Source organism: Cydia amplana, chromosome 23, assembly GCF_948474715.1.
Source record: "Cydia amplana chromosome 23, ilCydAmpl1.1, whole genome shotgun sequence".
NCBI lineage: Eukaryota > Metazoa > Arthropoda > Insecta > Lepidoptera > Tortricidae > Cydia > Cydia amplana.
The window spans coordinates 7034775-7046948 of NC_086091.1; the positions used below are offsets into that span (position 1 = coordinate 7034775).

The 12174-nt window shown below is 39.5% G+C and overlaps 2 protein-coding genes across 2 annotated transcripts in view; one reads left to right on the top strand and one right to left on the bottom strand.

The window, feature by feature from the left end:
* The first annotated feature begins 898 nt into the window (after positions 1-898).
* LOC134658650 (uncharacterized) lies at positions 899-3030 on the top strand. Its single transcript, XM_063514302.1, has 3 exons — positions 899-1691; positions 1797-1946; positions 3023-3030. The coding sequence occupies exons 1-3, from the start codon at positions 899-901 to the stop codon at positions 3028-3030; spliced, it is 951 nt and encodes a 316-aa protein (XP_063370372.1).
* A 2605-nt stretch (positions 3031-5635) lies between these two features.
* Positions 5636-12174, bottom strand: part of LOC134658651 (heterogeneous nuclear ribonucleoprotein U-like protein 2) — a 35121-nt gene continuing 28582 nt past the window's right edge. Inside the window, exons 25-28 of the mRNA XM_063514303.1 lie at positions 10543-10648; positions 8473-8651; positions 6165-6236; positions 5636-5782 (exon numbers count right to left, since the gene is read on the bottom strand). Coding sequence (XP_063370373.1) covers positions 5735-5782; positions 6165-6236; positions 8473-8651; positions 10543-10648 — 405 coding nt within the window. The 3' untranslated portion in view covers positions 5636-5734. The remainder of the gene's footprint in view (positions 5783-6164; positions 6237-8472; positions 8652-10542; positions 10649-12174) is intronic.

A 12174-nucleotide genomic window follows, 5' to 3' on the forward strand; every position in this document is an offset into this window, starting at 1 on the left:
AAATGTATGGGTGCCTATTTAACAAAATTAATCGGGATTATTTTTAATGAAACACATATTTTATATAAACGCATTTATAGCACGAGTTTTAAAGAACGTCGTAAGTCGTAATAAATACAGTTAAATCATGTATTTTAACTAGCACCACAGAATAAATAATAGTAGTACTAAGTACAGAAGACTCACTCTCTAACAAAACGCGTCTGTTACGATCAGCACAGATATGGCCGCTAGGTGGCGACAGCGCCACGCGCGGCTTATAGCTTTCCCCAAAAATGGGGCGGAACGGATGTACTTTTAGCTACCTGTAGCAAAGCGACGAAATCGCGGAGTGAGACACGCCTGCTAGCACTTTAAATAGTAAATATCAGTATCCATCTTTATTGAACTTAGATTTTGATGAAAGGTTTAGTCTTCCCATGGACAAGGCGGCTTATACTGAAGCACAAACTTTGCTAAAAAGCCTTGAAGTTCTCTATTATCATGCCGCGATCAGAAAGGGATTAGAAATAACAGATTTCCATACACTTACGTCAAAATCAATATGGATTGACAGCTATCTCAATCCCTTTCTAATCGCGATTCAGTAATAATAATGTATGATTTCACCAATATTAGTACTTTACGACAAAATAATGTAAATAATCGTAACAGACGCATAGACAAGGCGGGAGTAGTCTTTTGGCAGTGCAGAAGGATGATTAGTAAGAGGTGGGGACTCAACCCGAAAATTACCCTTTGGCTCTATAAGACTATAATCCGCCCCCTACTCTGCTACGGTGCTTTGGTTTGGTGGCCAAGAACAAACCTAGGCAACGTACGTGACAAGCTACAAAGACTCCAGAGGCTCGCATGCGCGGCCACCACTGGCTGCACGAGGTCCACTCCGACTGCAGCCATGGAGGTCATGCTAAACCTTCCACCGCTGCACCTACACATACAACAAGAGGCCAGTCTCTCAGCGGTAAGGTTGCGAACCCTCAATATATGGTCTAACATCACAGGAGCTCTTCACACAACATGCCTGGAAAAGGTATACAACGAATTTCCAGTGCTCACGGCAGGCACGGATCGAATTCACAAACAAGCCATCTTCGACAAAAGGTACAAAATACAATTATATGAGGACGACAACTACGAAGGACTCAATCCCCGGGAGCTGAGAATCTTCACTGATGGGTCCAAAACAGACAGCGGATCGGGCTCTGGAACCTTTTCAGAAGACCTGAACATGTCAATCACCACTCCGCTAGGATCCCATAGCTCGGTATTCCAAGCTGAGTGCATGGGTATCATAAACGCGGCGGCTGCCATCACTGCAAGGAAGGCAGTAGGATCCTCCATCCGCATACTCTCCGACAGTAGAGCAGTCTTAATGGCCCTAAAAAGCCATATAGTTACATCCAAACTCATACACGAATGCCACGAACGACTAATGGAGGTATGTCAGAACAACAAGATCACCTTACAATGGATCAAGGGACACAGTGGATCCCGAGGTAACGATGCTGCGGACGAGCTTGCCAGACAAGGATCGGGTGCGGGGGCGATTGGCCCGGAACCGACTCTCCCGATACCGTTTAGCAAGGTACGCTCAATGCTGCTGGCACGCACAGGGAAACTACACACAGAACACTGGCTAAACCAGACTGGATGCAGACAGGCCAAACAAGCCATGCCTAGCATCAACGGTAAGCTCACAAGGGCACTCCTTCAACTAGGAAAAGTCCGTCTGAGTATGGTAACCAGTGTCATAACAGGTCATGGACTTTTTAACAAACATCTTTTTATAACAGGTGTCACAGACAGTCCCCTATGCCGTGGATGCATGGAGAAGGAAGAAACAGCCTCTCACGTGGTGCTGGAATGCAGCGGAGTGGCCCCATACAGGGCAAAACATCTCGGATCCCCGAGAGATCTCCCCGAGGTCCTACTCAACATCAAAGGTTTGATAGGATTCCTCGAGGAGCTGGGCTGGCAGGACTAGCCCCTATCACGCAAAATAGGCGCAGGACGTCGAGTTGCGGAAAATCGCCCGTACTACAATACAATACAATACAAATAATCGTATACTATACTATTTTTCAAGTGTTTTTCTATAAAAAGACACGTCAAGATTGTTTAACTTTTTTCTAATGCAAAAAAAACTAATTATAGTGAGGGTAATATGGTAGAATTTCTTTGGTTTTAAAACCGAACGAAACAAAAGAGATTCAACTCTATTCCAATTGAAAACGGTATATATTACATTGAAGTAAATAGTACTACGGGTAGTAAATAGCTACTTCTGCTTCCGTCCATACAATCGGCTAAAAATAACAACAATTGAAACCCTTATTCAAATATTTATTGTTAAAATCATTTACATCAGTATGATGACATCCAACTAAACCCACAGCACTTAAGACTAAAACGTTTGTACACTAAAACTCAAAGCTTGCTAACGTACACACATACAATCACGCACACATTCATACCATGTTACTTATCGCAACTAGTCAAATTGCCTTACTTAATTATACATTGCAAATTTATGAGTAAATATAAACTTATGGTCAAACGGTGCGACATACGGTAGAACTTATGCGCCATAATATTTCAAATGCATAGCGCTTAAAATGTTTGTGTCATTATCCGGGTCCACACAGAACGAGAATACGCGCGAGGCAATTTCCTCGCGCACAAAACGGCCAGTGTGGACGTGCCTCGGCCGCATTGCCTCGGACGAGGCACGTCTACACTGGCCGTTTTGTGCGCGTGTAAATTGCCACGCGCATCTCGCTGTGTGGACCCGGCTATCTTATAAAAATACATAATTCAGCAAATTGCAAGTTTGCTCAAATGTTAAATTCGTTTGATAACAAATTATTTTATTCTTCCTTTGGCGACTATAACAAAAACACGTGTTCCATTTCTAAATTTCACCCAAAAGTGCTTTCACTGTAAGATCTAAATAATACATGACATTACTTCCGTATTGAATACGATTGTCTATAAAAATACAATTTCTATTGTTTTCAAGAACAATGAATTGGTTTTAAGTTCCTATCTAAACTAACATATAATGAAGTTTTATCCTATCAAATATAGTATTCGGGACGTCATAAGTGTATAGTGCGTTAAACACCCGACTATTTTTGTTTTACCCATGCCTCATTCCCATATTTTTTACATATCTTGTTGATATTTAATGCAAAACTTTTTCTAACTTGTTCTATATACCAACGAACATACCTAATCGTTGTTTGACTAAAAATACCCTAAGGAAAATATCAGTAACTGTGTTTGATATTACATCTAGTATACTGTTTTTATTACTTCACTCTGCCATACATTTACAAAAACCAGTAACTTTATAAGAAATTAATATCAATGAAAATTCTTTATCTACCCATATCATAAACCCTCTGTGATGCGTTCAAAAACCGCAAATTACAGCCAGCATGAAGATAAAATGTTTTGTTACAACAATTTTAATATCTGTGAAATGTTATTATTGCGTAATAATAAGTCTATATCGTTTTAATGCTATTAAAATTTCGAACATATCTGAAAAAGAAAGGAATTTGATTTTACCTTATTTCTAGTATCAGTTGAGATGACGTGTTATTCGAAATGAAATGTCAATTGGAAACAATGTCATCAAATGCCGCAATGGCGGTTGTAACATGCGGTTCCTGAACACATCATGGAAACCTTATAATGGAGGTGTAGATAATTAACTGTACATAATTAGGCATTATGTAGCAGTCACATAAACTATGAATATATAAAGTCGCCGTCAATAGAACTTGCAAACTATGTAAACAAACGGCCATATTGAAATTGTCTCTGAATGATGAATTTACTAGTGATAGGCAAGACTCTTACTTACTACTTTACTAATGTCAAACCATATCGAATAATAAAATACCAAAATTAAAAAACAAGTAGTTACTTATTTTTAATTTGTTTAATCACGATCAGAAGACAAATTGGTACTTAAGAATGATGAATTGATGTATTTTACAACCGCGGCGGTAGGTACAGAGCGTAAGTTGGGTAGTGTGTAGCGGGTTTATATCACAAACTTTGTCACAACACTACCCATCATAGACAATTGTAGAATTTAAAAGAAACAAAAACGTCATTCCATCAGGTCCTAATAACCTAACTTATGAAACCATTTTAAACTTTTAATTAAATATCCAAGATACAGTTATATATTTATGTATTTTACGGAACGGACCGTTTCAACAGTGTATATGTGTATAGTTTGAATTGTGTTTGATGGGGTAGTGTGAAAATTCAAGGAGAAACAGTGACAAAACAAAGTTACATTGTTTGTTTACATAGTTTGCAAGTTCTATTGACGGCGACTTTAGTTACTACATTTTGCTTTAAAACTTTATTGACAGACGTACAGTAGGTATAAAATCGTGCAATGAACCGCCAGGCACACTGCCCTGGTCATCCCTGGTGTACATAAAACAGTGAAAAACTCTCATATTGCTTTAAAAACTAAACATTTTTGACATAAACTAAGTAATCTTAAATTATGTGATTAAAAATCATTTATGGATTATTTGGGATACGATACTTTCTTTTAGTCCATTGCCATTGTAAAATTTTCAGGCCACTTTAAAAACTTTAATTGGCTTTCCAACACAGAAGGGTCCTTTCCTTATGCTTCAAGCGCAATAAGGTCCAACCGACATTCTGATAGAAAGGTCCTTATTGAACATGAAGGATAAGGACCCTTCTCTGCTGGAAAACCACGATTTTGATTTACCACATAAGTTTTGTGGCTATTACAAGCTCATTTTTTTAATGTTATATATTTTAATTTAACCATTTGGCGAACAACTTCTAATCTCAAATGGATTTTATTAGAAGTTGAAGAAGTTCTGTTATAAGATGTATGTATTCTAGCAAACCAATTTTGTCAATAGAAATTTAAAAAAATGTAGCCGCGAATTGATGATATAAAAGTAAATATATAACTTTGAATTTTGCGCCTTTTTCTACTGACAAAGTTAACTTGCCAGACTATACATGAGAATGTTGTATACTCGTACTACATAAGGGCTGACACACACGGATCTTAAATTGAAATCTTCATGTCTATGGTCATTGAAAGATTTTGTTTGGTAGGAGTCGTTTGCCAGTAGAGCATAGGCAGAGAGAATTACTGTATTTTTCTTATGCTAGTATTATAACAGTTATAAACCCAAAGTGGGAAGAGTAGTTTTTTATTCTACTGAAAGTGACAATACTCATCTGTCAAAGATTGTAGCAAAAAACAAACCATAGACAAAAATCAGAACTTACTAGTCGGACCAAGCTTACTCTGCACACACTCGGCAATGACAATGTAGAAGTAAGAACAAACGTCACATCTATGAAAATAATGTTTATACGGCACTTTCACCCTATTCCGCTACAGTAAATGCAGAGTTACCTTAGACAGACTCTAGGCATCGTGGACGTGTCGGTCCCCTACTCTATTCCAATAGAACCTTAAAAGAATGTAGCTCAGCCAATGATATAATTCTACAGATACAAAAAACTATCTCATTGGCGGAATGACTGAGTTACTTAAAGGTTTGTTTACATTTTTCTAATGTGCTAATGGAATATACTATTATGTATCAAGGGTAGATGTTCGTATAATCGTGTCCATATTGGCGTTAGGTGTGTGAGTCTCGGGAGAAGTATAGGGCTCCGGCGGGCGACACTAGCGCCGCTCGGCGCGTCACTTCTTGTCCGTGATCGCGTTGCCTGCCGCGTTAGCACCGTAATTCTGGAACAGATATAGGATTATAGGAATATGGAATTATACAACCTGCGGGCGCGGCAGCATGGTCCCATTTTTATCACTCGTCAGTCACTTTCGCACTTACATACTTGTGTAAAGAATAAATAAATAAATATTAGGGGACATCTTACACAGATCAACATAGCCCCAAACTAAGCAAAGCTTGTACTATGGGTGCTAGGCGACGATATACATACTTATATAGATAAATACATAATTATATACATATAAAACACCCATGACTCAGGAACAAATATTTGTGTTCTTCACACAACTAAATGCCCTTACCGGGATTCGAACCCAGGAGCATCGGCTTCACAGGCAGGGTCACTACCCGCTAGGCCAGACCGGTCGATAGTGTGTGTACCTGATAGTACTGCGCCCATTGCGCCTGCTGGTCCTGGCCAGTTTGTCCCGCCTGCTGCTGCCCTTGCTGGTACTGCGAACAAACCGTCACGTCAGTCACGGAGGTACACACAAGTAGATAACAACAACCAACAACAAGTGTGTAATTTCTTTTTTTATGTGTACCAGTAGCGGCGCATCAAACCATAGGCAGGCCGTAATTTGACTTACATATTTCCTCTGCTCAAACGTTTAAAAACCGGCCAAGTGCGAGTCGGACTCGCGCACGGAGGGTTCCGCACCATCACCAAAAAATAGAGCAAAACAAGCAAAAAAAACGGTCACCCATCCAAGTACTGACCCCGCCCGACGTTGCTAACTTCGGTCAAAAATCACGTTTGTTGTATGGGAGCCCCACTTAAATCTTTATTTTATTCTGTTTTTAGTATTTGTTGTTACAGCGGCAACAGAAATACATCATCTGTGAAAATTTCAACTGTCTAGCTATCACGGTTCGTGAGATACAGCCTGGTGCCAGACGGACGGACGGACGGACAGCGGAGTCTTAGTAATAGGGTCCCGTTTTTACCCTTTGGGTACGGAACCCTAAAAACAGGCAAGCCGGTGAGAATCGGCTTTTATGGACGCGCCGCCACTGATTGTGTACATAATTTTATCTTAATTTTGCTGTTTTTAATTATTTTTTGTTTATCTTATTGTCTTGTCCTGTGTATGTGTGTTTTATGGAATATATGTTTTTCTTCTTTCAACCATAAGGGCCTGCGGCTCGGCTCATATTCAGCTTCAATGTTTCCAGATACCCCAAACAGAAAAAATACGTGAAATTTTGAACCATAAATCGGTATCATAAAGTAAATTTTCTTAGTATGAAAACTTCGAAATTCCAAGGCATGGGGAAAACTGCCTGCTATTTCAGGTTATGATTTTAGCAGTTGTACGTGTGTGTAGACATATTATTGTAGTATAATATTTAGAACTTTCGCGTTTTGAACACATGTTAACTCACATTTATAGACGGGTCTATCGCGAATTTATTTATTAGCCGCGACCACGACCAGTGAAACCTGTGTCGAAACGTCGGTAAATAAAGGTAATAAAAAAATTAATTCGCGATAGACCCGTTTATAAATGTGAGTTAATATATTATTGTAGTGTTCAGTTATTAAACGGTTTGCTTGTTTATTTACAGTTTGAAATGTATTCTAATAGTAATATTGTCTTCGGTGACCGTGATAGTTAGTCATGAAACAAAAGTGGTGGTATATAGTTAATGCGATGGACCGACCAAGTTCAAAATCTCACCGGATCACCTTTAAATCTGTGCGTGCGGAATGCAGAAAATAGAGAAGCATGGCGGGAAATAACGAAAAAAGCCGTACAACGACCCCAATGACCACGACTGCTCTGACAAGAGTATCCGACTGAGAAGGGTTATTCCCACTAGTTACCACCAAGTTCTTACCAGTGGTAACTACTGGAAATTTTTATTCCCAGTAGTTACCACCAAAATTTTGTTAGAGTTAAATACTAATAAAAACAGTATAAATCATTATTAAGTCGATTAGTGTTTTAGTAAACTGCCTTAAAAGGGACGAAAAAATATTGAAACAGTTTAACCGATACTAGTACAAAAACTATAATATATGCTAGGATAAATTTAATAATCCATTTAGATTATTTTTAAGTGATTTTATTCGGTAATTCAAAATCACTGTATATTTATACTATACTATTTTATACTGTTTTTATTAGTATTTAACTCTAACAAAATTTTGGTGGTAACTACTGGGAATAAAAATTCCCAGTAGTTAGTTGGTGGTAACTACTGGGAATAATTTTTCCCAGTAGTTACCAGTGGTAAAAGGTGGGAAAAAAATTCCCAGTAGTTACCAGTGGTAACAACTTGGTGGTAACTAGTGGGAATAACCCGACTGAGAAGAAGATATAGTCACCCCAGGCCAGCCCTGCTGCTGCTGCCACTGCTGCCACTGGTACCACTGCTGCCACTGCTGCTGCTGCTAACAACTTGGTGGTAACTAGTGGGAATAACCCGACTGAGAAGAAGATATAGTCACCCCAGGCCAGCCCTGCTGCTGCTGCCACTGGTACCACTGCTGCCACTGCTGCTGCTGCTAACAACTTGGTGGTAACTAGTGGGAATAACCCGACTGAGAAGAAGATATAGTCACCCCAGGCCAGCCCTGCTGCTGCTGCCACTGCTGCCACTGGTACCACTGCTGCCACTGCTGCTGCTGCTAACAACTTGGTGGTAACTAGTGGGAATAACCCGACTGAGAAGATATAGTTACCCCAGGCCAGCCCTGCTGCTGCTGCCACTGCTGCCACTGGTACCACTGCTGCCACTGCTGCTGCGTGGCCTGCTGGCCGGCCGCGCCCGCCGCCTGCGCCTTGGCCGCGCCGGCGCCCGCCTGCTGGCCTTGTTGCTGGCTCCAGTTGTTCCAGTTCTGTTGCCAGTTGCCCCATGCCGCTGGAAATTATCACGTTTTATTAGGGTTCCGTAGCCAAATGGCAAAAAACGGAACCCTTATAGATTCGTCACGTCTGTCCGTCTGTCTGTCCGTCCGTATGTCACAGCCACTTTTCTCCGAAACTATAAGAACTATACTGTTGAAACTTGGTAAGTAGATGTATTCTATGAACCGCATTAAGATTTTCACACAAAAATAGAAAAAAAAACAATAAATTTTTGGGGTTCCCCATACTTCGAACTGAAACTCAAAAAATTTTTTTCGTCAAACCCATACGTGTGGGATATCTATGGATAGGTCTTCAAAAATGATATTGAAGTTTCTAATATCATTTTTTTCTAAACTGAATAGTTTGCGCGAGAGACACTTCCAAAGTGGTAAAATGTGTGTCCCCCCCCCCTGTAACTTCTAAAATAAGAGAATGATAAAACTAAAAAAAATATATGATGTACATTACCATGTAAACTTCCACCGAAAATTGGTTTGAACGAGATCTAGTAAGTAGTTTTTTTTAATACGTCATAAATCGCCTAAATACGGAACCCTTCATGGGAGAGTCCGACTCGCACTTGGCCGCTTTTTAGTACGATGTACACCAGGACATAAAGAAAATAGTACATAGAGTGCTCACTCCATACATCGGTTTTAGTACCAAAAAGACTATTAGCATCTAGCATCGAGTAGCGGAACTATCAGTACTGCTACATCTATTGTCAAGTACTGATAGTTCCGCTACTCGATGCTAGATATAGACACTGAAATTAATAGTCTGAACTGATGTATGGAGTGAACAATCTTGTCTTACTATATTTCTCTATGACCAGGAGGCCTAGCACATGATTGGCGCGACAGTTTCTAGCGGCGACATAAGACTACCCGTCTTTTTCTATCTTATACCTTTAAACGAGCAATTCTTGTTATTTATTTATATGTATATGACATCGTAAGATTGTGAACCCGTTAGTTTATAATCTAACGTAGGTTAGGTTAGATTATAATCTCCCTACCGTCAGTTTATGATGTAACTAGCGTGATTATAATATGACGAGTGTTTACAATTGTACGGTGACATATATATATTTTGAGGATCTCGCCACGAGATACTGTCGCGTATCATGTGCCGACAGAGGTCTAAACTGCGGCCCGCGGGCCGCATCCGGCCTGCGGTAAGAGAGCGGGCGAGCAGAATACAGGCCGAGGCCTTCGGGTTAATAAGTTGCCCCAGATTTATACTATAGACCCATTCTTTTATGGGCAAGCCACAAGCTTATTTTAACCATATCTGTTGCTTTAGAAAATCATGATGCTTGATGATCTTCTTATGTGTTTTAAATGATAAATGTACTGGACATTTTAATGTACATTTACAGAATAAATAATAGTACTAGGTACAGAAGATTCACTCTCTAACAAAATGCGTCTATTACGAAGGATGTGACCGCTAGGTGGCGCAAGCGCAAACAGGCATCCGTTCCGTAGTGGTGCGCGGCAACCACTATGGCTAGACACCAAAATTTGTGCGGGCCGCATGTAATTGTAGGTACTTGTAGCGACGTGACGAAATCAAGGAGTGAGCCACGCCTGGTAGAGTTTCAGTAGTAGTAGTTCAAAGGAATTTTAAAGTAAGCAGATCCTAATTCAGAATGTGTAATTTCAAGGTGTGAATGATTTAGACCGTTCTTTTGAAATACCTAAATAATAACGTACACATGTTGAACTATGTACTTTATACTATGTAGTAAGAGACTATGTGATTGATAATGAGTGGAGCTTATATAAAATATCACATCAGACACACTCACTCCAATTATTTTTACTAATTATCAAGCAAACCATCGGTCGATAAAGTATCATATTATTATCTAAGTACATTAAATGAGTGGATTATACCTTGGTTCTGTTGGTTCCAGTTACCCCAGTTGCCCCAACCCTGCTGGTTGGCCCACTGGTTCCATCCCTGTTGTTGGTTGCCTGCCTGCTGGCCTTGCTGGCTATCCTGAACAAATGAATTAGATCGTGTCGTTTAAATATTAGACTTGGGTATTATCTATTTAAGTCATAAGAGGATAGTGGACAACCATTTTTCCATATAAACATAGTCTCCATTTAACCTTTTGGCCGCCGGACCTAGTCCGCAAAGACGCTCACTCACACGCCAGAGCAAATTTTAAGTAAACAACTAATAAAAAGTTTAGGGATTGCAAATAGTGATATCGATATTTACAATTTATGGTAAAAATCTTCTCAATTTGGCTTTGTCCTTATCCAACTTTAATTTATTTCGAAAATGCCAAAAATTAACATATTTTTTACACACGACAATGTTAAAAATAAAGGTATTTATCATTAAAAACAACCACTAAACAATATCGATTCATGACGTAATATCACCGCACTAGGCTGTACAAGAAGTCGTTTATACAAGACAACGGCGCGCATGGACTGTCCGCAGTGCAGACCGACAAGGACTGTTTCCGCGCGGATTAAGTAATAATAGTCTCTAGGTCAACGGCGTAAGCGCTTGTCGGTACGTAAACTTTATAAGCGTAACGTTAGAGCCGCGCATCGTGTGTCGATAATATAAATGTAAGTACCGGAACTGCATTGGGGAAAATTGCACGTGGGTTAATTAAATTGTCAATGAGTGAAGAACAATAATATTGGAAAAGGATGGAGATCGGAAATGTTCGGGAATGCATGTTTCACATTCGAAATGTTCCTTAGATGAGCTTCTCAGTTCCCGTATTACATCCTCCCTACCATGACAATTTTTCGTCAATTTCAAATATATAACATTCTCATAGTTAGGCGACACTGACTATATAGTCCTAGCGTCCGCCTGTACCATTCTTGTGCGAAGCGGTCACTGCAGGGTATCACTCCCCACTACACTATCTTAAAATGAATCTTTTGTTCTGCAAATAAACCACAAGGACAGATTTACTTGTCTGACTCTACTATCAACAGCTGAAGAAGCTCCCTGAACTTCAGCTATAGTTAATGCCTATCTCTCTCGTCTCGTTTTACGTATTCTAGTTACTAGTTACCACCAATTGGCATTTAACAAGTGTTCAAATGCTTAAATAAAACCAGATTTGCGATTTGATATTTATTTTGAATATTCTCATATCGAGTTAACATTCCCATCCCTAGCTGTCTTGTATACAGGACAACGGCGACGAGGAACAAGAAAAACGTTGAAATCTGGAGCAATTTTTTTGAGAGCCTTATTATAAAAGAATGGATTTCTATAGCTGCAATAAATGCAATTTTTTTTTAAACAAGGACCTAAAACATTAACATGTATGTAAAAAAAATTATAATTGATATTTTTTCCACATTTACCGTGCGGTTGAATTTTTGTCTTGTATACAAGACAGCGGCGCCAGTGTATCGTTCTATCGTTGTCTTGTATACATGCCAACGGCGGTCAAAGGGTTAAATAATAGTATTTTATACAATCGTGATATAATGGAGGTTTTCAGTCGAGTACCGTGTTTAGGCAACGAAGCTTGCTGAGTT